General features: G+C 44.5%; 2 protein-coding genes across 3 annotated transcripts in view; both read right to left on the reverse strand.

Moving 5' to 3' along the window:
* LOC133136501 (patr class I histocompatibility antigen, A-108 alpha chain-like) overlaps positions 1 to 26,802 on the reverse strand; it is a 137,096-nt gene that overhangs the window by 19,933 nt on the left and 90,361 nt on the right. The gene's annotated exons all lie outside the window — the stretch shown is intronic.
* LOC133136502 (patr class I histocompatibility antigen, A-108 alpha chain-like) overlaps positions 9,309 to 26,802 on the reverse strand; it is a 43,955-nt gene continuing 26,461 nt past the window's right edge. Inside the window, exons 5-9 of one of the 2 annotated variants that reach the window (XM_061254047.1) lie at positions 14,619 to 14,927; positions 14,046 to 14,141; positions 13,511 to 13,528; positions 12,873 to 12,944; positions 9,309 to 12,351 (exon numbers count right to left, since the gene is read on the reverse strand). In XM_061254047.1, coding sequence (XP_061110031.1) covers positions 12,895 to 12,944; positions 13,511 to 13,528; positions 14,046 to 14,141; positions 14,619 to 14,927 — 473 coding nt within the window. In that variant the 3' untranslated portion in view covers positions 9,309 to 12,351; positions 12,873 to 12,894. Of the gene's footprint in view, positions 12,352 to 12,872; positions 12,945 to 13,510; positions 13,529 to 14,045; positions 14,142 to 14,617; positions 14,928 to 26,802 lie in introns of both variants that reach the window. The other variant, XM_061254048.1, reaches the window with a different exon arrangement.

Below are 26,802 nucleotides of genomic sequence, written 5' to 3' on the forward strand. Positions count from 1 at the left end.
TGTGTTTGTTACATACTCTCGAAAAACAGTGCTGAAAAAGCAGCTCAAGCTAGGTTTTGAAACAGCTGGTAGCTGGTATTTCAAGCTGGTCATAACTGGATTTTCCACCAGGGTTAGCACAGACATCGCACCTTCATGTAATGTAATGTAATGTAATGTAATATAATGTAATAATAATAATAATAATAATAATAATAATAATAATGACAATAACAACAGTAATAACTTTATTTATAGAACACTTTTCAAGAAAATAAAACATCTTTAACAGTATCTAGCCTATAGGAAAATGAAAATAAATGGGCAGTCAATAACTAACAGTTTTGAATATCAAAAATAATTGAAAAAATAAAAAAATAAAAAAATATGAGTCATAGCTACATACACCAGACACTTTATTTGGTACACCTATCTGGTACGGGAACCCATTCTAGGTCTTTATGGGACCCTCTAGGGTATGTGTTAAGGTTCCCCGATTGAACCATTCTGCCTGACATATAACCCTTACACGAGATATACACTCAGTGAGCACATATTAGGTATTTATTAGGCTTATTTTTGAGACTTCTGCTGCTGTAGCCTATCCACTTGACGCGTTGTGTGTTCAGAGACGCTCTTCTGCATACCACTGTTGTAGTGTGTGGTTATTTGTGTTACTGTCACCTTCCTGGCAGCTTTGACCAGTCTGGCCCTTCTCCGTGGACCTCTCTCATCAACAAGGCGTTTCTGCCTGCAGAACTGCTGCTCACTGGATGTTTTTTTGTTTTTTGCACCATTCTCTGCAAACTCTAGAGACTGCTGTGCATGAAAATCGCAGGATATCAGCAGTTACTGAGACATTCAAACCACCCTGTCTGGCAGCAACAATCATTCCACTGTCAAAATCACATTTCTTCCCCGTTCTGACATTTGGTCTGGAAAAACCAAATGTCAGAACCTCTTGACCATGTCTGCATGCTGTTATGTTGCTGCCACATGATTGGCTGATGAAATATTTGCATTAACAAGCTGGTGTATAGGTCTACCTAATAACATGCTCACTGAGTGTAGTTCCTTTGTGAAGAGGCATAGGTTTGGGACCCCTTGAACAGCCTGAATCCATTGCAGTGTGGGGTCAATAAGGGATTTGGGGATTTTGGTCCCTGCTGGCTCACACAGTATCCTGTAGGCTTTTGGGCCACACATTCACGCTGCCAAGTGTGAACCCCCCGACCGTTCCACCCTAGCCCAGAGGTGCTCTTGGGTTCCACCCTACCCCAGACGTGCTCTTGGGTTCCACCCTACCCCAGGGGTGCTCTTGGGTTCCACCCTACCCCAGGGGTGCTCTTTGATTGAGACCGAGGAAGTATGCAGGTTATTGGAGAACTGAAGGAACCCGATGTCATGGGGGAACCAGCTTGATGATGTGTTTTGTAGCACTGGGGCCATAAAGGGCTTTCTCATGGTCAGACACAATAGGTATGATGAAATTATGCTCAATTTGTTTTAAGGGGCCTAATGTCCTCTCCAAAAAAAACATGTGAACATTACATTACATTACATTATAGTCATTTAGCACTTATCCTGAGTGCGCTGAAGAAGTAGTGCTTCAAGTCATTTTGTTGCATGAAAATTGTAGTTCAATTGTAGTAATGTTTGAAAAAGTGAAGTTTTACACGACTTCCTGTGACCTGTTTTCTTTTCACACGTGAATATTTAAAATGTGACCGGGCTGATGAGGATCGTCTCCTGGACTCTGGGCATGACTGGTAACTCCATTCACCCCCTCACTGGTAACTCCATTCACCCCCTCACTGGTAACTCCATTCACCCCCTCACTGGTAACTCCATTCACCCCCTCACTGGTAACTCCATTCACCCCCTCACTGGTAACTCCATTCACCCCCTCACTGGTAACTCCATTCACCCCCTCACTGGTAACTCCATTCACCCCCTCACTGGTAACTCCATTCACCCCCTCACTGGTAACTCCATTCACCCCCTCACTGGTAACTCCATTCACCCCCTCACTGGTAACTCCATTCACCCCCTCACTGGTAACTCCATTCACCCCCTCACTGGTAACTCCATTCACCCCCTCACTGGTAACTCCATTCACCCCCTCACTGGTAACTCCATTCACCCCCTCACTGGTAACTCCATTCACCCCCTCACTGGTAACTCCATTCACCCCCTCACTGGTAACTCCATTCACCCCCTCACTGGTAACTCCATTCACCCCCTCACTGGTAACTCCATTCACCCCCTCACTGGTAACTCCATTCACCCTCTCACTGGTAACTCCATTCACCCCCTCACTGGTAACTCCATTCACCCCCTCAGCACCTACAAGAACCATGGGATGCATCCAAGTCATCACACTCCCTGTGCAACCCAGATCAGCAACATTATGCAAAATGAGAATGAAATCAAATAGTGATACTAGACCTGTTTTATTCAGATGAGATTTCATCCTGAAAGATCCTATAGATCCTATACTGCACAATGACAGGAAGGAAGATTTGGGTGTGGTCATATCGGGACCAAAAGCATGCTGCCAATCATTAGTGAACTTAAAAGTAAAATAAAATATGGGGGCCGCGGTGGATGGGGGTGGCACACAGATAAATAACCGACCTTGATGCAGGCATCGGTTCGTTACAGTTTCACACCGAGGACCGGGGTTTGATTCCCGGGTTTGATTCCCGGTCCTGCCAAAAGCTTGAAGAAGGCGTGTTGTTCTCCTTCAGGCCACCGAGGGACGGGGTGTGGGCGGTGTATCCAATACTAGCTCTAATTGAATCAGACGGGGTACAATTGGCTACCAAATTGGGAGAAAAAGGGAAAGGGAAAAAAATATATATATAAAACGAAAAAAAAATGGATGGATTGTGATGTATATATTTTTTATTTCAACAGATTATTACATATAAAATATATAATTCTATGTAGTAAAATGAACCTTTGTTTCATATAAACAAAGTCAGTATGTACAGCGTTATGTGCATGCACGTTTCTTTATTTTGTATGGTGAAGGAGCGTTATGTAGGCCTTCTGCATTATGTATACAGTGGGAGCAATACTTATTTCATGTGAAAATATGATATTAAATTTATAAAATGTATATGATGTTGTTATTGTGGATTATTTTGTGATATTCTGTCTCTCAATGTTAAAATGTACCTATGATGAAAATTCTACACAGTTCCATTCTTTGTAAGTGGGCAAACAAAATCAGCAGGGGATCAAATAATTATTGCTCCCACTGTAGGTAGTCTATGTTGAAATCGGAAATCGAAAATTTGATGCAGTAAAATTGAAATCTGATTACAAAGCAACATATATAGCGGGTACATTTCAAATTAAGCCACGTGTTTATAGCTAACGAATGTCTATTGTATTGTCGTCAGGGAAAGCTTGGCCTTCCGATGGACAGTATCGTGATCGTGAACGATGACGAGGAAGACCCTCAACCCTGTTCCTCCACTTCCTCTTCCTGTACTCCGGCCAGGAAGGAACCCCACAGGGCCTCCATGCCCCCCCCTACCCACATCACCCAATCACCGTTTGCCTCCAGCCAGAAAGAGACCCGGATCCTGCTGCTGGAGAACCAGAGGCTTTTCACAGAGGTGAGAGACAGTGGGAGGGACTGCGTCGCTTCATCCATTCATCCATTCATCCATCCATCCATCCATCCATCCATCCATTTATCCATTCATTCATGCATCCCTCCATTCATTCATGCATGCATTAATTAATTAATTAATTCATGCATTCATTCATCCATTCATCCATCCATCCATTAATTCATCCATTCATTAATTCATCCATCCATGCATGCATGCATTCATCCATTCATCCATTCATCCATTCATCCATCCATCCATTGATTCATTCATGCATCATTGTCATTCTGGAAAGTCAACCAACAGCCAAGTCTCAGCCTTGTGGTCGAGGCAACCAGATTGTCAGCCCAAATCCTGAGTCCATTATACCATTGATTTTAACCATTGCCCGTGGTCCTCTGGACCAAATTTATCCATGGGTATCTCCTTTCATGCACCTTTGTTTCAATGCCAAACATGTTATGCTGTATCTGACCAAAACATTCCATTTTGGTCTCATTTGGTCATTTAAAGTATGATTGTATGAAGGTGCTGTGGTCAGATGAGTCCAAATTGAACATTTTTGAAGAAGTTCCTCCACAAATTCTTCGGCACTGTCGCCCTAGGCTTGCTCTGAGGGGGTCTCAGGCCTGGGGTCTTTGTAAAGCTGCTTTGGGGCATTATTGTGTTGAATAAAGCACTATACAAATGAAATGAAATTGAATAACTCTGTGTGTGTGTGTGTGTGTGTGTGTGTGTGTGTGTGTGTGTGTGTGTGTGTGTGTGTGTGTGTGTGTGTGTGTGTGTGTGTGAATGTTCTTCTTCACGCTGAAGATAGCTCTTAGTTTGACCTGATGAGGATCCGCTATGGGTGGAAATGTTTCATACTAATAAAGAATTATATTGAGTTTGGGTGTGCAGGCTCTCCTATATAATTATAATTGCTACTTCCCTATTGCCTTCACCCTGGTCAATGTGTGTATTTCTATATTATTTTACCATTATGTTTTTAATTCAAATTGTACATAATAATGACTGTAAATGTCTGCCCCTGTGATAAATTACAATCGACTTAAATTCTTCCACACACTGCAGCTTTGAAAATTTTCTCACATTACATTTTTAAAATGTATTCATTGTTTTTGCACATAGAGATTAGCATCAGTCTGTCTGCCCTCCTTGAAATGCAGCAGCAGGAAAATTCCAAAGCTCAACAACATGAAATGGGTGGGGTCAGTGTTTCCAATAAATGAAACGAAAACCCTTTGAACCACTGGTTTCATTGTCACCTTTCACCACTTGAGAAAAATCAGGATCGTCACCAACAATCTCCTGCATCTTGCTTCCAGGGGGCATGGGTCAATCAATATTATCTAATATATTTTTATTTAGGTGGCACGGATGGTGCAGTGGGTAGCACTGCTGCCTCACAGCAAGGAGGTCCTGGGTTCGAATCCCCGTCGGCCGGGACCTCTCTGTGCGGAGTTTGCATGTTATCCCCGTGTCTGCGTGGGTTTCCTCCGGGTACCTCGGTTTCCTCCCACAGTCCAAAGACATGCATGTTAGGCTGATTGGAGAGTCTAAATTTGCCCGTAGGTATGAAAGGGTGAAACAGCACATGCAGCCATTTTACCATGTACTGTAACTGATGATGAGCCAGGTTGTGCAACAGGAACATTAGAAGAGAAAGAAACCTTTCTTATCATGACACACCTTAACTGGCCATATCATTATTCAGGGGGTATTTCTAAATATTTCTGCTGTCAGAGGGGAAAACCCCTTAAATGCTGGAACCCCATAAATTCCCCTATGGGTACATCATGGAAAGGAACTCCTTGTGTGTTAGTATATTCCTGTGTTTCTTTGATAAATGAAAAGGCCAATGGACATATTATGCATGTTTAAGGGGATCACTGCATTTGTTACTGTGTGCCTGTGTTGTTAACTGGATGTGGGCATTTTTATGTTTAATGTTATGCAAGGTTATTAATTGTAATGTGTGAATGTGTGTTTGTGTGCAGTTATATCTATGTGTTAATGTGTGTTTGTGTGTGTATAGTCATATCTGTGTGTTTGTGTGTTTAGTCATATCTGTGTGTTTATGTGTGTATAGTCATATCTGTGTGTTAATGTGTGTGTATAGTCATATCTGTGTGTTAATGTGTGTGTATACTCATATCTGTGTGTTAATGTGTGTTTGTGTGTGTATAGTCATATCTGTGTGTTTGTGTGTGTATAGTCATATCTGTGTGTTTGCGTTTGTATAGTCATATCTGTGTGTTTGTGTGTGTATAGTCCTATCTGTGTGTTTATGTGTGTATAGTCATATCTGTGTGTTTATCTGTGTATAGTCATGTCTGTGTGTTTGTGTGTGTATAGTCATATCTGTGTGTTTATGTGTGTATAGTCATATCTGTGTGTTAATGTGTGTGTATAGTCATATCTGTGTGTTAATGTGTGTGTATACTCATATCTGTGTGTTAATGTGTGTTTGTGTGTGTATAGTCATATCTGTGTGTTTGTGTGTGTATAGTCATATCTGTGTGCTTATGTGCATGTTTGTGTGTGTGTAGTTATATCTGTGTGTTTATGAGCATGTTTGTGTATAGTTATGCGAGTGAGTGTGTGTGCTTGGCTATGCGAGTGCATTGGCATATCAGGCGATGTGGTAATAATATAACCGTGGTAACTCATTGGCACGAGGTCAGCGTTGCTCCGGAAAGTCCCGCTCAGCGTCCGCTACGTGCCTGACCCCCCCCCCCCCCCACCAAACCAAAACCAGGCCCTGAGTCCCATTACTGCAGGGCACGCTTCAGAAGAAGTGAATGAACAGAAGAAAAATCTAAATCAAATCAATATTTGGTGTGACCACCCTCTGCCTTCAAAACAGTATCAATTCTTCTAGCTATACTTGCACACAGTTTTTGAAGGAACTCGTCATGTAGGTTGTTCCAAACATCTTGGAGAACTAGCCACTAGCCACTGCTGTGGATTTAGGCAGCCTCAAATGCTTCTGTCTCTTCATGTAACCGCAGACAGACTCTGTGACTTCTCTGCATGGTAGATGGGTGTACCTGGGTCCCACTGGTTTCTGCCAATTCTGAACTCATGGCACTGTTGGACATATTCCGATTGCGAAGGGAAGTAAACATGATGTGTCTTTCATCTGCTGCACTAAGTTTCCTTGGCCGACCGCTGCGTCTACGGTCCTCAACATTGCCTGTATCTTTGTGCTTCTTCTGGAAACCCCTGTCTACCTTGAAATTTCCACCTGGGACCTTGTTGGTGCAGTATAACTACCTTGTGTCTTGTTGCTGTGCTCAGTCTTGTTATGGTGTATGACTTCTGACATTAAACTGTCTTCAGCAACCTCACCTTGGAAGCAGAGTTTGGCTGTTCCTCACACAGTTTTAACCCTCCTACTCAGCAGTTTCTGTTTCAGTTAATGATTGTGTTTCAACCTACATATTAAATTGATGATCATTAGCTCCTGTTTGGTATAATTGGTTAATCACACACCTGACTATATGCCTACAAAATCCCTGACTTTGTGCAAGTGTACCTAGAAGAATTGATGCTGGTTTGGTGGTCACACCCAATATTGATTTGATTTAGATTTTTCTTCTGTTCACTCACTTTGCATTTTGTTAATTGATAAAAATAAACTATTAACTATTTTTGAAAGCCTTCTTACTTTACAGCATTTTTTCACAACTGCCTAAAACTTCTGCACAGTACTGTATATACAGTGGGGTCTATTTGGCATTCAGCCAAATCAGCATATCAGCTGACATCAGCATAACGATTTCAGTGAAAAATTGAATCTTTGAAAAATGTACACGAATTGAAAAGTTAGTATTTGGTTTCTTAGTATTCGGTTTTTTACCTTTTCCTTTAATGGCAAGGTACACTCGAGCTGGCATGGGCTCCACAAATTTGTGCAAAACCTGATGATTCATGTTATTACAGCATTATTTGACAATGTTCCCAAAAGCATCTTGTGATGTTACTGAATGTTGGCTTTTGTTGAGGTCAGGTGATTGTGGATTGTGCAGTACTTGTAGTTTTTTTTGAGGTAACTTTAATTTGTTTTGGTGGTCTCAGACTTTTGGACCGCACTGTATGTCATGCACTTTGTTATGTTCCTGTTATCTGTCTGTTAATTTATCATTGTTTATCGTTGTTATTCTTGTTAATTATAATTTTTCACGACATTATCTGGTTATTGTTCTCATTACAGTTTCGCATTCGTGGTCCTCTGTTATGTTTGTGTCTGAATGTTTCTGAGCCCGAGTCACTCCCCTGTCTGTGTGCTGCACTATTCGGGTGGTTTCGCTAGTTTCCGGGTTTTAAACATTTCTTCCAGCCTTGCATTTCTTACATCTGACTTCTCTCGGTAGTTAAATGTTGTAAAGCACTATTCTTACTAACTACTACTAATTTAGATATTGCACAGTACTAATCCGATTAATACACTTACTGTCTTTCTAACTAACACACTAAGTCACTTTAATTGGGTAGTTTAGATTAATCACGTAACTAACTCACTAACGTAATCTCCTATCTTTTCACGCTGTTCTATAACTCCGCCTTCCTATGCTATCCCTGATTACTTGCTTAGTTTCAGTGAAGTGTTCGCATCTGTCTCTTACTATCACTGCATCTTCAATCTATGCAAATGTCTCCTCCCTAATCTGGAGCTGTATGCTTTACGTGTGTGTTACGTGTATCCAGTCCGCGTTTTCATCTCCCCGTTATTGTATCATTACCCCATTATGTTTCCCACCTGTTGTCTGTTTGTTTAGCCCACCTCTCTCCGAGCCCCACCTGGATTGTCCCCTTCCCTCGTCCACCTTTGTCAGGACGTTGGTCATTGCAGTTGGCGATTTCTAGTCGGCCTGTTTTGTATGAGATTCCTTAGACACCCTTTGCCTGACCTCGAGTTTGTCTTTGCTCTTTTGTTTTGTCGTTTTTCTGAGTCTTGGTTTTTGACATTCGACTTCCCGTCTGCCTTATCCTGTTGTACCTCTACACTTCTGATTTTTGTTTTTTGATCCTGAACTGTTTTGGCTTCTTTTGGCTACCCGATTTGGTACTGTTGTTTATTGGATCTCCTGGCTTTGACTGGACTGTAATAAACCACGTTTCTGATTATCCCTTGGTCTACACTTGGGTCTATCTCTGACCGTACATAACACACTCATTTTGTCATGCATTAATGTATTCTCAAACCTCCTTCTTCAGCCTACATTAAGACATAAAATGTGTTCCAGTCATTTTTCCTGTTAGTTATTTTGATGTAAGCAGATTTTTCAAAATGAGGTGAAATTATTATTATTATTATTATTATTATCATTATATACTTTATTTAAACTCGATAACATCATAGGTCAAGACATTAAAATGAGAGGAAAACATTAAAATAAAATTAAAATCAGGTGAAACAACTTAATCACTCAATATGAGTGGTAAAAGTTACAATGCAACTGAGTGCAGTCTGTTTGCAAGGGTCTCTTAAGAAACCCCATAGAACACCTGTGGAGACCTGAAGATGGCAGTTCATAAAAGCTTCCCATCCAATATGACGAACCTTGAGAGGATCTCCCAGGAAGAATGGGATAAACTGTCCAAATCCAGGTGTGCAAAGCTTGTCTTGCCCAAGAAGACTTGAAGCTGTAATAGCTGCCAAAGGGCTTATATAAAGGACTACTTATATAAATTAGATTTCAGTTTTAGATTTTTAATACATTTGCAAGATCAACAGAGGACAGAAAAGTATTTGAATCCAAAACAAAACTGAACCCAGATCTGATAACAAACGCATTGACCCTCAATTGAACTGTAGGTTGACTATTGTTTGTAAAAAGCACACTTTAAAACAGTTTCTCCCCTTTACTTAATCAGGTCATTTTACAAACACTTGTAAAAACTTAAACAATGTTTGTTAATGTCAATCAATTTCATCAAGCTAACCTTGTGATTTTTCATGTTTATTTTTTGTCATACAATCAAATGGTACAATATCAAGATCTATCATACTGACTTTGAATCGAAAGAACTTCCTTTTAACTTGGGAAAAATTATTATTCCACATTATTTTGTGGTGGATTGCTCCCTCCGGGTTGGGAACGAGTCATTGCCCCAAGTGAAGGAGTTCAAGTATCTCAGGGTCTTGTTCACGAGTGAGGGTAGAAGGGAGTGTGAGATCGACAGGCGGATCGGTGCAGCGTCAGCAGTAATGCGGGCATTGCACCAGACCGTCGTGGTGAAGAGGGAGCTGAGCCGGAACGCCTGGAATACCCGGCTTAGCCTACTGCCACCGCAACCCTACTCCGGATAAGCGGGTGACGATGGATGGATGGATGGATGGATGGATATAAGCTATTATTATTGATAATTCATTCAGATTCAATCTCATCTGAACTTCAGAATCTGAAATTTTCTTACCCACCACCAAATTACATCCAAAAATATTAAAACCTAGAATTCAATTGTCAATTTAAAAACCCCTTCAGATTAAACATATTAACAACTCAAACATTTAAAAACAGAACAATAACAAAAAACATGAGAGCTTGTGCAAACTGTGTGAACATCTATACTGACAGTACACCCTGTTAAAACCACTGTTACTCATTTATACTGACAGTACAACCTGTTAAAACCACTGTTACTCATTTATCAATGACTAATTAAGCACGTTTATCTAGCCTGATAATTAAGGGTGGCTTAGAATCACAGGAATCTACTGAAGCCAAAACGTTTAAATGTATATAATTTCCCGACACAGGGAAACATACGACAATGCCCGTTAGAAATCATGTGCTTTGTGCTACATCCGGGTTACATGGAAATGCAGTTTGAAGTTGATATTAAACAAGACATTTTAATGATAAACCAATTAATCAGTGGAGAATGATTTGTGCGGTCCAATACAAAATGTTTTGTTGTGGTCTAATCTGCAAGTAAATGAGTATTTGTGTAGAGGCTCCTGCTGAATGTTACCTGCCTCATTATGGAACATTACAACAGAGCTGTGTCGTGTTAAAATGGACACCTGCTGGTCTGTACTTCAGTTCTATTGTGGGTCCCTGTCTGTTTTGGGCTGGGAGTTGATTCTCATTATTCAGTGCATTACACACACAGTTAAACACAAGCACTCTCATCTATACAATATGTACATAGTGAAAAATTAAGAGAATATGAAGAAAGAGAACAGCATGAGCACTCAATTTTCGTGTTAAATGACCCTTAATCCAGTATTAGCAGAAGATCTACAGGTCAGCCAAAAAGCTCTGCCCACCTGCTGCAGTAATGGACTGCAATTACTACCTCTAGCCTGCATCTGATATCAGCAGAGCCTTGTAGCACAAAATGGCTGCCACAAATGGCAGCCATGGCTGCTCTGGATCCACAGTCTATTACAGGGCTACAGGCCTGCAGGGATGGAGCCAGAACTATTTCTATTGTTATTGTTGTAGAAACAAATATTTACCATTCAACCTTGTTACATACAGGTGTGAGGGAGCAGGGGCAGGAGACCAAGAGCGACTGGGAAGGGATCACAAAGTTACCAATGGTAAGTTGGATAACCACTAAAATAGGCGAGGAATATAAAACAGAAAATGGGAGAGACTCCCTGGCAAACTACCCACTGAAACAAAACCGTGAAAGTGCAAACTAGCACGAAATCCCCAAAGAAGTGGCCGAGTTTTGTGTGAGAAAACAACTAAAAAAGGGAACCAAACTCCCCGGCTATATGCTAACCTAAAATCTGACTATAACGGTTAGGAAAAACGAAACAGGATTTTTGACCGGCAGTCTCGAAAGGGCTAAACCTTAAGCGCCAAACTCTGCCACTCGCTCCACTAAACAGAAGTGGATCCAAGCAATAAAAATAGGGAAGGTTCTCGGGAACTAACCATTACATTACATTACATTAATGGCATTTGGCAGACGCTCTTATCCAGAGCGACATACAACAAAGTGCATACCCATAACCAGGGATTAGTGCGCTGAAAGACCCTAGAGGGAAGTACAATTTCAACTGCTACCTGCACAACAAAGATAAGGACCAGGGCCTATTTGATTTTTATTTTATTTATTTTTATAAACAAACAAATAAACAAACAAATGCAAAAGTATGACCAAACCCCTTAACTAGCCAAACACTGCTTACCTAGCCAAACTAAAAACACTGATACACAAAAAAGTAAATCACAGAAAGGTTCACAGGGAGGTAGGGAGGGACAGGGAGAGGTGCTGCTTGAAGAGGTGCGTCTTGAGTTTGCGCTTGAAGGTGGGGAGAGATTCTACAGTTCTGACCTCAACGGGGAGTTTGTTCCACCACCGTGGAGCCAGAACAGACAGTAGTCGTGAGCGTGAGGTGGCACCAATGTTTTGAATTTGATGTGAGCAATGACAGGCAGCCAGTGGAGGGAAGTAAGCAGGGGGGTGACGTGTGAGTATTTGGGAAGGTTGAAGACCAGACGAGCTGCTGCATTCTGGATAAGTTGGAGGGGTCTGATGACGGACGCAGGGAGGCCAGCCAAGAGGGAATTGCAATAGTCCAGGCGGGACAGAACCATCGCTTGGACCAGGAGCTGGGTCGAGTAGGGGGTGAGAAAGGGGCGGATTCTCCGTATGTTGTATAGGAAGAACCTGCATGACCGTGTCACCGCCGCAATGTTCTCGGAAAGGAACAGTCTGCTGTCCATCACCACGCCAAGGTTCCTTGCACTGGGTGATGGCGCAAGTGTGGTATCCCCTAGGGAAATGGAGAGATCCAGATGGGGAGAGGTAATGGCAGGATAACCCAATAACCAACCCAAAGAAAAACAATATAGGTCCCTATACTTCTATCCAATTTCTAACTGAATGCTTTTCAAGACTAAAAGCAATTAAGTCTTCCAACAGGTCTACCTCGGTCTACCTCGGTCTACCTCGGTCTACCTCGGTCTACCTCGGTCTACCTCTGTACCGGCTCAAACTGAAACACCAAAGCTCAGAGCAGTGCCAGGAAGAGACTTAAATAGCTCTCCACGCAGCTGACTGCAATCGGCCATGATTACACCCGCATTCCACATGCGGGAGGCAATTTCTCCTGCTGAACTTGGCCGGCGCGCCCTCTTGGAAGTGACTTACTGTGTGTTCAGAAGTGATTACAGTTACTGAGAGAGGTTTCTATACAGCGCAATACTACAGTAAAGTGACTTACTGTGTGTTTATAAGAATGATTACTGTAACAGAGATTTCTATACAGGGCAGTACTACAGTAAAGTGACTTACTGTGCATTAGTCTTCACTGATCTTAGGCTTTTATTGCAGGTTGGTCAGAGTTCGCAGAATCAGTGTCAGCGGCTGCAATGAGTGAGAACCCCAGTTCAGCAGTGTAGCTCATATCACACACTCACTCATATCACACACACACTCATATCACACACTCACTCATATCACACACTCAGACTCATATCACACACTCACTCATATCACACACAGACTCATATCACACACACAGCTCATATCACACACTCACTCATATCACACACTCACTCATATCACACACACAGCTCATATCACACACTCACTCATATCACACACTCACTCATATCACACACACACACTCATATCACACACACACACTCATATCACACACTCACTCATATCACACACACACACTCATATCACACACTCACTCATATCACACACTCACTCATATCACACACTCACTCATATCACACACTCAGCTCATATCACACACTCACTCATATCACACACTCACTCATATCACACACACACTCATATCACACACTCAAGACTCATATCACACACTGCAAACAGGAGTATTTACAGTCTGAACTCTGGGTATCTGTACTGGATTATAATGACATTGATAGTGTTGAATAAAGGATGAGATAAATACTCACTGCTAGTCTTCCCGTAGCCTGGAACAGAGACACACAGAGTTAGAAACACACACACACACACACACACAGTGTGTCTGACTGTCTGTAAAACTACTAAACAGTGTGCCAGCTTTATTATGTCACTGCGCTGGTGTCTCTCAGAGTGTGTCAGTGTGCCTGCGTCTGTTAGTCTCAGGGTGTCAGTATCTCTGTGTGTCAGTTGGTCTGTGTCTGTTACTCAGTCTCAATGTGTCAGTAGCTGTAGCTGTGTGTGTCAGTGGGTCAGTGACTGTTAATCAGTGTCATTTGGTCAGTATCTCTATGTGTCAGTAGGTCTATCTGTTAGTCTCAGTGTGTCAGTAGCTCACTTTGTCAGTGTCAATGTCTGTTACTCAGTGTCAGTGGTTCTGTGTCTGTTACTCAGCCTCAGTATGTCAGTAGCTCAGTGTGTCAGTGGGTCTGTGCCTGTTAGTCTCAGTGTGTCAGTAGCTCACTGTATCAGTGGGTCTGTGTCTGCTCTCAGTGTGTCAGTATCTCTGTTGTCAGTGACTCTCACCTGAGGTTCTCTTCCTCCAGATGAAGACAGCGATGACGGCGATGATGAGGAGGAGAGCGCCCAGAACACAGCCAATGATGATGCCCATGGAGCCACCTGTACACACACACACGCACACGCACACACACACAAAATGCAAATGCACACACGCACACACACACATACACGCAAACACACGCACACACACACATACATGCAAACGTACACACACACAAACACATACGTACACACACACATACACGCAAACGCACACACACACACACACACAAAGACATGTGAGGTAATATACTGCTTTTCTGACATCTTCAATCGTCAAATTGTCTCTCAATTCTCCCCATACTATTTGACTTGCAGTGGGCTCCAGAATTACAGATCCAGAGGCACCCCTGACTGCCAATAATCCCCTCAGTGACTCAGTGGTTAGTGTAGTGAGACAGAGGTCCTACAGAGTGAGGCTCAGTGTGTTTGTAAAACTCCCTGTTCCTCCTGTTTGTGATATCACTGGTGCGATTCCCCTCTCTCTCTCTCTCTCTCTCACTCACTCTCACTCTCTGCCCTCTCTCTCTCACTCACTCTCCGGGTCTTTGTTGCTCTTGATGTTCTCCTCTGTGACAGGCAGAATGATCTCATCCTCCAGGCTCTTGTGCTGCACAGTGCAGGTGTATCTGTTCCTCTTCCAGTCCTCAGGCTTCACACGCAGGTGAGACCTGGTCTGGAACGTTCCGTCCCCATTGGGCACCGTCTCCCCCAGCGTTACGTCCACATCCAGGTCCTGTCCGTCTCTCTTCCAGGTCACCATGACGGCACGGGGGTAGAATCCGGTCACATGACAGGTAACAGGAGAGGAGGTGTCCTTCTGCAGTAGAGAGACCTCAGGCTGAACTGAGAGAGAGAGAGAGAGAGAAAGGACACACAGTGTGAGAAAGAGGGGGAGGGGGATGGAGGGGGGGAGTGAGAAAACAAATGAGAGCAAAATGAAAGAGAGCAGAATTAGAATTTTTTTCCCCCAATCATTTACTTAACCAAATGTAATTTTTTCCAATGTTAAAAAACTCAGTATTACACAAAGGACCAGAAACAAAACAGATTTCAATTATTCTCTCTCTCTCTCTCTCTCTCTCTCTCCAGTGTAGTTTAAAAAATGACAATAAGAGTTAAAATGCTGGTGAGCAGTAGAATTTAACATGCTGCTGAGCAGTAGAGTTTAACATGCTGGTGAGCAGTAGAGTTTAACATGTTGGGGAGCAGTAGAGTTTAACATGACTGGTGAGCAGTAGAATTTAACATGCTGGTGAGCAGTAGAGTTTAACATGCTGGTGAGCAGTAGAGTTTAACATGTTGGGGAGCAGTAGAGTTTAACATGACTGGTGAGCAGTAGAGTTTAACATGCTGGTGAGCAGTAGAGTTTAACATGCTGGGGAGCAGTAGAGTTTAACATGCTGGTGAGCAGTAGAGTTTAACATGTTGGGGAGCAGTAGAGTTTAACATGACTGGTGAGCAGTAGAGTTTAACATGCTGGTGAGCAGTAGAGTTTAACATGCTGGTGAGCAGTAGAGTTTAACATGTTGGGGAGCAGTAGAGTTTAACATGACTGGTGAGCAGTAGAGTTTAACATGCTGGTGAGCAGTAGAGTTTAACATGCTGGGGAGCAGTAGAGTTTAACATGCTGGTGAGCAGTAGAGTTTAACATGCTGGTGAGCAGTAGAGTTTAACATGCTGGTGAGCAGTAGAGTTTAACATGCTGGTGAGCAGTAGAGTTTAAAATGCCGGTGAGCAGTAGAGTTTAACATGCTGGTGAGCAGTAGTGTTTAACATGACTGGTGAGCAGTAGAGTTTAACATGCTGGGGAGCAGTAGAGTTTAACATGCTGGGGAGCAGTAGAGTTTAACATGCTGGTGAGCAGTAGAGTTTAACATGCTGGGGAGCAGTAGAGTTTAACATGCTGGTGAGCAGTAGAGTTTAACATGCTGGTGAGCAGTAGAGTTTAACATGCTGGTGAGCAGTAGAGTTTAACATGTTGGGGAGCAGTAGTGTTTAACATGACTGGGGAGCAGTAGAGTTTAACATGACTGGTGAGCAGTAGAGTTTAACATGCTGGGGAGCAGTAGAGTTTAACATGCTGGGGAGCAGTAGAGTTTAACATGACTGGTGAGCAGTAGAGTTTAACATGCTGGGGAGCAGTAGAGTTTAACATGCTGGTGAGCAGTAGAGTTTAACATGCTGGTGAGCAGTAGAGTTTAACATGCTGGTGAGCAGTAGAGTTTAACATGTTGGGGAGCAGTAGTGTTTAACATGACTGGGGAGCAGTAGAGTTTAACATGACTGGTGAGCAGTAGAGTTTAACATGCTGGGGAGCAGTAGAGTTTAACATGTTGGGGAGCAGTAGAGTTTAACATGCTGGTGAGCAGTAGAGTTTAACAGGCTGGTGAGCAGTAGAGTTCTGCTCTCAGTGCTGCTGTACCTCTCCTCTCCAGAGTGCTCTTCCCGTAGCTCACGTACTTCTTCAGCCATTCAACACACTGCTGGGTCAGGTACTGCTTAATGTTCTCAATCTGAGCTCCGTCATTATTCCACCTCCGTGCAGTGATCTCCCCCTGCGGCCGAGGTGCAATGTACGTCCAGGTTTTTGTGTCTAAAGCAACAAAGTCTTCACCGTCGTATCCCTGCTGATCAAACCCTCCTGTGGCCCTGGTCTCATCATCCCACTCACAGCCGTACATGACCTGAGCAGTGTGCACACCTGGAGAGAGAAAACACACTGTCACTGCACACACACACACTCACACACACACACACACACACACACACACACACACACACACACACACACACACACTGTCACTGCACACACACACTCACACACTGTCACTGTCACTGCACACATCCCACACACACACACACACACACACACACACACACACACACACACACACACACACTGTCACTGCACACACACACACACACACACACACACACACACACACACACACACACTGTCACTGCACACACACACTCACACACTGTCACTGTCACTGCACACATCCCACACACACACACACACACACACACACACTGTCACTGTCACTGCACACACACACACACACACACACACACACACACACACTGTCACTGCACACACACACACACACACACACACACACACACACACACACACTGTCACTGCACACACACACACGCACACACACACTGTCACTGCACACACACACACACACACACACACACACACACTGTCACTGCACACACACACACACACACACACACACACACACACACACACACACTGTCACTGCACACACACACACACACACACACACACACACACACACACACACAGTCACTGCACACACACACACACACACACAGTCACTGCACACACACACACACACACACACACACACACACACACACACTGTCACTGCACACACACACACACACACACACACACACACACACACACACACACACACACACACACACACACTGTCACTGCACACACACACACACACACACACACTGTCACTGCACACACACACACACACACACACTGCCACTGCACACACACACACACACACACACACACACACACTGTCACTGCACACACAAACACACACACACACACACACACACACACACACACACTGTCACTGCACACACACACACACACACACACACTGTCACTGCACACACACACACACACACACACACACACACACACACACAGTCACTGCACACACACACACACACACACACACACACAGTCACTGCACACACACACACACACACACACACACACACACACACTGTCACTGCACAACACACACACACACACACACACACACACACACACACACTCACACACTGTCACTGCACACACACACACACACACACACACACACACACACACACACACACTGTCACTGCACACATCCCAGTGGAGGATGGAGGACCAGTGGAGGAGGATCAGTGGAGGTGCTTGTGCTGGAGTGTCTGGTTCAGCCGCGTGTCTGAGTCTGGTTCTGCACTCCCCCGACACCGCGCTCACACGGATCACGGCAGACGCAGAACTGCACTTTCTGGACGGAGTGGGACCAAGGGCAGGACGGCACGGCAAAAAATAAAGGCTATGGTGATGTTGCTCGATAACTGTTCTATAATACGGGCAGTTCCCAACATGGGCAGGAAAAGGAGGGCTGTGTTTGGAATGGCTCTTTATCTACGTTGGGGGGGGGGGGGGGAAATGCTAAATATGAAGTTTTTGTTTTCCGCGTCCATTGTTTTGCTGTGTCACATCCTGTTTGGAATTCCGTTGAATATAACGGTAAAAAGTAAAATCATTTTAAACTTCAGCGGAAAGCGCTGTGTGCCGTAGCCATCGACTTCTCTGTTGTCCGAATCCCATTACACCGCTGTGCTCCCCTCCTCTGTGATGACATCTGCTTTGCCGTCTAGCGTGAAACCCGCTTTAACGCGGCGCTGGTGCTGATGTGTCATAGGGGGCGGGGCCTGGGCAGGGGCGGCTCCACCTCCCAGCCAATCACCAGGCTCTCTGGGTACAGGGGCGGAGCAGCAGCGCTTTGAGGGCTAAGCCGTCTGAAAGAGGCCTTAAGCCTGCAGCCAGGCTGCTCCTGGGGGTCTGACTGCAGCTGCATCAGCCTGTGGCTGGGAGCAGCACTCTGCCATGTGATCGGCCCTCACTCTCCAGCCGGGAAGAAGGAAAGGTCCCTGGAGGTGGGGTGGGGGCCGTTGCCGGCGGCGACAGCCTGGGCTCCCCCCGCCCCAGGAGAAGAGCTTGAGCAGGATGTTCCTGGGGCTTCACTGAGCTCACAGGGAGGGGGGTGCAGTCGGACGGGCTGGCAGCGCGGGGCTCCGTGGAGCTCAGTGCAGACGCCCCTGTGGTCACGCTGCAGAGTCACCTCCCAGCTCCCCAGGGTGACGCCCACACTCCGCCCCCGCGCCTCGGTCTGAACACGCCGTCGCCCTGGCGACCGGAGCGCCGGGCACGGCTGCACACAGCAGCGCGGGCGTCCGTCACACAGGAAGCCCCGCCCACCTCTAAGAGCCACCTCCAGCGAGGCCAGCGCTCAGAGCTGTGAGGGGACGTCCTACCCACAATCCTCCTGGAGCCGCTCAAGGCTCTCCGTCAGCTGGAGAGGGGCGGAGCTGGGGAGAGGGGGCGGGGCCGGGGAGAGGGGGCGGGGATGGGGAGAGGGGGCGGGGCTAGGGAGAGGGGGTGGGGCTGGGGGGCGTGTAGCAGGGTAGTAAAGTTCCAATGGGGAGGGGCTCAGCAGGTGAATGACACCACCCTCATGGAAATGGAATATACTGCAACATACGCTCACCGAGCACTTTATTAGGTGTTTATTAGACTTATTTTTTCAGACTTCTACTGCTGTAGCCTATCCACTTAAGAGTTATGATGCGTTGTGTGTTCAGAGATGCTCTTCTGCATACCACTGTTGTAATGTGTGGTTAATTTGTGTTACTGTCACCTTCTTGTCATCACTGACCAGTCTGGCTGTTCTCCTCTGACGACTCTCATTAACAAGGCGTTTCTGTCTGCAGAACTGCTGCTCTTTTCTAGCACCGTTCTTTGCAAACTCTAGTGTGCGTTAAAATCCCAGGAGATCAGCAGTTTTCTGAGATACTCAAACCACCCTACCCTGTCTGCCACCAACAATCATTCCATGGTCAAAATGACTCAGGTCACATTTTTCTCCCATTGTGATGGTTGATGTGAACATTAACTGAAGCTCAAGTATCTACATGATTGTATGCGTTGCATTGCTGTCACACAATTGGCTGATTAGATAATCACATGAATAAATAGGTGTAATAAAGTAAAATTGTTCCTAATAAAGTGCTCAGTAAGTGTATAGGGCTGTAGAAGGGGACACACCTGTCACAGGTGGGGTTCGCAGTGACAGAGGGGCTGTAGAAGGGGACACACCTGTCACAGGTGGGGTTCGCAGTGACAGAGGGGCTGTAGAAGGGGACACACCTGTCACAGGTGGGGTTCGCAGTGACAGAGGGGCTGTAGAAGGGGACACACCTGTCACAGGTGGGGTTCGCAGTGACAGAGGGGCTGTAGAAGGGGACACACCTGTCACAGGTGGGGTTCGCAGTGACAGAGGGGCTGTAGAAGGGGACACACCTGTCACAGGTGGGGTTCGCAGTGACAGAGGGGCTGTAGAAGGGGACACACCTGTCACAGGTGGGGTTCGCAGTGACAGGGGGGCTGTAGAAGGGGACACACCTGTCACAGGTGGGGTTCGCAGTGACAGAGGGGCTGTAGAAGGGCACACACCTGTCACAGGTGGGGTTCGCAGTGACAGAGGGGCTGTAGAAGGGGACACACCTGTCACAGGTGGGGTTCGCAGTGACAGAGGGGCTGTAGAAGGGGACACACCTGTCACAGGTGGGGTTCGCAGTGACCGAGGGGCTGTAGAAGGGGACACACCTGTCACAGGTGGGGTTCGCAGTGACCGAGGGGCTGTAGAAGGGGCACTGAGCTCTGGGGCTGAGGACAGGGGATGTCTGTAGAAGATAACAGCCTCGCTCACGCCACATAGATCCACACAGATGTGCACGGCCCCCAGATGTTTTTCTCAGCGATAGAGAGCCGAAAACCCACAGCGGAGGCTCCGATTGGCTCAGTTAGACCAGCATTCAGCGGGAGTCAGAGTTCTAAGGTGACCTCATCAGGGAAAGAGGAATACCGCCCAGCGATTGGACAATGGGACTGAAACACGGAGCCATGCCTCAGATCTTCAGTTTGATATTCGCCCAGAGAGAGCTGCGATTGAGTCTCTGACAATAAAACATTAAACAACCGTCTTTTTAATCCGATTCTGCTGCTGCGTTGAACACTAGGCTCTACCCTCCTGAGACAGGCAGTGTGAGGGGGAGAGATGCCCGAGGCCCACCTGACCAGCTGACGGATGATGGGAAGACGATCTGATGAATTTCTGGCATGTCAGAACTGCATCTGCGCATCAGTTCTTTTTTCTAGGATGTTCAGGGAAGTTTCATGAATAATTCATTAATTCATGGTGCAGATTTTTGTCAGATTAGTTTGGAAGGTTCTGCAATAATTAATAACATCCGTACCTTATTATGAGTGAGACCTTATTATGAGCCGTCTTTAACAAGCTGCCCTTAACAAGGACTTCTTGTGAGAAAATCTCACTCAAAAACGCAAAGCCAAAAACGAGAAGGCTAATGGATGTTCAGTTCTCATCTCTTTATCCCCCCTCCCATTCCTCAAGAAGTGCTGCAGGATCATCAGGAATCTTCCCTAAATCTGCCGTCCTGTGTGCTCATGGGCATCAAAACAAATCTGACAGCTCCAACATGGCGAGAACGACCATGCTGCTGTTTCAGGGGCACAGGAGGGCAGATATGCCCAAAAGCCGCACGCATTTCTCTTGAAAACATTTTCACCACGATGGTTTCAGTGGCAGGACACGTGACCGTTATATTCCAGTGACCATTATCGTGAGTGAATGTGAGCAGCAGGTCCTGAGATTTAGGATCGGTCTGATGACCGTCGTACAGTGAGAGCACCTACGTCAGACGTGCATGAGGGGAGATTGAATCCTGCAGTCTGAGATGTCATCAGTGGACAGGTCACAGTGTGTGCCCGGCCTAAAACGGGATTTTCTTAAAAGATCCTGAAAACTGCAAAGTCGTGACTAAAAATACCGCATGGCAGTGGAGGCATAAGTGTGTCAGAAAGAAACTTTTAGAAACATTGTGTAAATACCCAAGAACAGTTGTGTGTGTGTGTGTGTGTGTGAGTGTGTGTGTGTGTGTGTGTGTGTGTGTATGTGAGTGTGTGTGAGTGTGTGTGTGTATGTGTGTGTGCGTGCGTGCGTGCGTGTGTGTGTGTGTGAGTGTGTGTGTGCGTGTGTCTGTCTGTGTGAGTGTGTGTGTGCTTGTATCAATGTAAGTGTGTGAGTGTGCGTAAGTGTGAGCATGTGTGTGTGAGTGTGTGTGCGTGCGTACGTGTATATGTGTGAGTGTTTGTGTGCATGTGCGTGTGTGTATGTCTGTGTGTACGTGTGTGTGTTACTGTTCACATGTGGGTTTACTCACCCTGAGTCTGGTTGAAACGCTGCATGGCAATTAAAATATTGTTTTTGAAGCTCTGCTGGTGACCAAGTGATCCCTCACTGTTTCTGTCCCAGTAATCTTTGTCTCTCTCATTCTTCTTCATCCAGTCAGTCTTGGGGACCATCCTCCTGGTGTTGCTGTCATAGTACACAAACGGCTCATCATCCACCAGACCCACAGTAGTGAACTCTGGGAAGCCAATACCCGCTGTGACAGCAGTGTTGAAGTACTTCAGAGAGTGAGAGGCTGTGGACACAAACACATTTGTCAGAACTGCACAAATTATAGTTCAGCAGTGTACAGTTACAGCACATTGACAGTGTACGCAAAGTGCAATTCTCTCTCGCTCTCTCTCTCTCCCACACACACACACACATTTATTTAATCTATCTATTGATAGTGAATTATCATTATTACATTTAAAATTATTACACAAAATTTTGAAATGTTACACAGGACCATCATAAGAATCAAAATGAAAATGATTGTCTTAATCAAATATATCTGAGAAATACACACTTATAGACAACTAAACAAGAGAGGACTAAATAGGTCGAGCCAGGGCAAATAGACTACAGTGAAGAACTCCTTACCAATGAACAGTGTGGTTTGAGGGTGTTTTATTGCTGCAATTCCTCTCTCGACTGTTAAAAGTCTGAAATTACCTATTATGCCTTTCAGTATTAATCAATCACAGAGTCAAACAGACATTTAATAGGGAGATGCATTGGGATTTTTCTGCCTCCTCCTTCACGACACAGTGAAGCTCAGCTAACAGCATTTTCAAGACCCTGTATCTCAGACCTCACTATCTCGCGCTCTATCTCTCCCAACCCCTGCTGCAGCGGTGGACACATCACTGCGCGGGGACACAGACAGTCTGTGGGCACCAGGAAAGGAAACTACAGAACAGCCTGAGGGGCTGATCAGCAGCTGTCAAAAATTGTGCCGTCATGACCTGGCTGTCAATTCTCTCGGTAAAACACCAAAAACCCCAGCCTAAAAACGAACTGAAAAAAGATGGCTTTCATTTCACGGGCACATTGCGCCCCCTTGTGTTAGAATAGTGTAAAAGGACTGGCTTTAATTTCATCGGCAGATTGCGCCCCCTGGTGTCAGAATACTGTAAAAGGCGCAGACAGGTTGTCAAACATACAGTATCATGACACTGCATACTACAATACTACCTTCTTCCTCGCCTTATGACACAGTAAGGCCTAATATAGAAACAATAATATCCATAAAACTCTCAATGAACTCATCTGCTGCTGGCTGGCTCCAGTTACATTGGAGAAGGCTAATTACATCACATACGGAACTACAGGCAGCACGTAATGGTCAATGGACCCGGGAGAGGATGGCCAATTAGCGGCACGAACAGGCAGGAGGAACCTACGGAGCTAGCAGGCTGGAGCTCAGCCGGACTTGAGGCTCCAACTCCGGGCAGGTACCCGAAGCTTCACAAAACATTGTGGCCCTTTTCATACCACCGATCATGAGAACTACTTATGAACCATGGAAACTAGGAACATTGAAAAAAAAATCCAAACATTCCAAACCATATTGAGTATGAAGTTGATCGCCGTGTAGATTCAAAACAAACATGTTTACTTGGCTGAACATTGTTTGAAAAATATATTATAATATATTAGCATTATATTAAATTATAACAAATACCAATATATTTTGGTACTCGCATTATACCAGATAGTTAAAAATAAAATTATTTAATCATTACATGAAGAACTGTAAGAAGACAATAATAATAATAATAATAATAATAATAATAATAATAATAATAATAATATCCAGTTATTACTATTACTATAATTTTTATAATTTACTGTTGTTGTTGTAATTCTTATTGGAATATACATTTATATTGTTTACAGAGGACCATGACAGCCACAGCAGTAATAGCTATGGGTGTCATAGAGAGTAAAATAACTAACATTATATTCATACTCTGCTTATTGTGCTTCTGCTTATTGTGCTTCTTGCAAACAACTGCATAAAAAGAGATATTATTTTTAACGGATCAAATTAAAGACAGGTTAATCAAAAGGCTGTCCTCGGTTTTAAAGAATAAAGGTCACCTGTTAATCTCAACTTCACGCTTTTAATGTCATCACATTTAATTCAAATTTAAAACTGACGCAAAAGCCAGCGATAAAACGGTATTTTTTACACAACAGCGAGTTTACTCCCCGCTTTTACGGCGCTGAACCAAAACTAATCGCGTCTACGACCTGTTCCTGCGTCGCCCCTAACATGCGACACTTGTGAATCACTGTTAAAACTACAATGTTACAAAATGAAAGTTAATTAAACTATTGTTTAATTAAACCATTTCCATTGGAAGAATATACTTATCTTTTGGTAAACATGTTACGCCTCACTCTTCCGTTAAGAGTAAACAGAATCCACATTTCAAGGGAATGCTTTCTTCACAAAATACTTTGAAAATAATGTTCTCCATTGAGTCTTACCTGCATAAGTAGCATGGATGCCGTATAGGATCAGCGTGAGGGAAATCAACTTCTTCATTCTGGCAAAATGTTGTTGAACTTGATCTCGATAAAGACACACGTCCGAATCTTTCGTGTGCTTCCTGCGGAATGACCGTCGTCTCCCACAGTACCGCAAATTGTTTGCCTCGGAATAAAATGTTTAACCAATCACGAAAAAGAATTCAACCGCCGTCATCGAACTCTAGGAAGAACCGATCTGAGCAGGTTAATTCTCGAAACTGAAAGTACAGCACACTGAATCCAACTCGTGACTGAGGCGGTGACGCACCATGTAGCCCATTAGACAACTTACAATTTAAATATATCACGATTAATGATGTAGACGATTATTGTTTGTGACAATAGTATTATTATTAATAGCCTACTAATTCTGATGATTATTATTATTATTGTTGTTATTAATAATTATAACAATGAGGAAAAACAACCCAATTAACATAAAAATGGAGATATAAAAATTGTTACACTACCTAAAGCCAATTTAAGGACAGGCAATACAAAGCCTGGTGTAATAACTGATCTACAAGGGGACAGGTAAAATCAGCACCATCCCAGCCCATGGAAAGCTGTGCCTGTTTCACACATGCAGCAGTTTCTGAGCTCAGGGGTGAAAGGTCAGGGGTCATAGAGGGACACACGTTCCATGAGTGGAGATGAGCTTCAGTGCCTGATCCTGAGTCGGTCAGCATTAATGAGCTTCAGTGCCTGATCCTGAGTCGGTCAGCATTAATGAGCTTCAGAGTGTGATCCTCAGAGTGGGTCAGCATTAATGAGCTTCAGAGTGTGATCCTGAGTCGGTCAGCATTAATGAGCTTCAGAGCGTGCTTATTAAGAGGTGCAGCTGAGAGCAGTATTAACATCACTGCTCTCAGCTGCACCTCACTGTATTTGGGGGTCAAGCGTCTGAAACGATACGCCGTCCAAACAGCGTCCCCTCAGAGAACACCCAAAAGGAGCGTTAGGAAAATAAGAGAAAACAACAATTACCTTACGCATGCACAGATCACCTTACAGCACGCCACAGTTACCTTAAAACGCACATAGATCATCGCAAAACACGAACAGATTCCAACTCGCACAGATTACTTTAAAACACACAAGTAAACCTACAGGAGTGGAAGAGCGAGAATGTGTATCATTAACAGGATATAGAAGTGACTTTGTCAAATAAAGGGTTGATGTCACGCAGCTGAAAGCTCAAGGACACAGCTTTATATATTTCCGTCTCTGTGACAGGTGTCAGAAAATGTGGAATTGGTAGTTAAGCCCTGACAGGGGGAAAGTGAGGGTGAAATGGGGGTGTAAATAGGGTGGCAGGGAGGGGGGTCTGTATTAGAGTGTTGCTCTAATCTGTCGTACAGCCCTGCTGTTAGCTAATATAGCTAATAACAAGGTAGCAAGGTGGCTAACAACTGCTTCAGCCATTTAAAGCAGCCATCGGTGAAAATGTATTTATTTAAATGTGAGGTGTGCAGTCCACAAACCATTGAAACGTCAAAGAAGCCTGTTTTGAAACAGCTGATAGCTGGTGGGCCAGTTCAGACAGACTCCCAGCTTGACATGGTTTGACCAGCTCAAGGTTTTTTTTTTTTAAGAATTGGTAGCTGGTTGAGCTCATACCCAGCTGGACCAGTGTTATGACCAGCTTGGCCATGTTGGTTAGCCAGCTCATACCCAGCTGGACCAGCTGTGACCAGTGTGAGAAGCTTCCAGCAGGTCAAACTGGCACAGCTGGATTTTACAGCAGGAATGAGAAACATCACGAGGGTCGGTTGGCAGAAGAATTGAATACTGATATTTGCTGTTTGGTCACTGAGAGTGATTAGTGTGGAAAAGTTTGGCGTTATAAAATGACGGGTGGGGGGTATAGAAGAGAGTGGTGTGCATAGACATCATGAAGATGTGACATAAACACACACACAGACACACACCCACGTAGATAAAGAATGCAAGACACAATGTAGAAGGAAATACCTTCACAATAACAACGTAATAAAAATATCGCTTCAGGAAAGTACCTGGTGTGAACACACACTGGCAAAGGTGATGGCACTCGGATAGACCCCGCCCACACTAGTCCTGATGCCTTGAGC

Source organism: Conger conger, chromosome 9 (genome assembly GCF_963514075.1).
Source record: "Conger conger chromosome 9, fConCon1.1, whole genome shotgun sequence".
NCBI classification, from domain to species: Eukaryota; Metazoa; Chordata; class Actinopteri; order Anguilliformes; family Congridae; genus Conger; species Conger conger.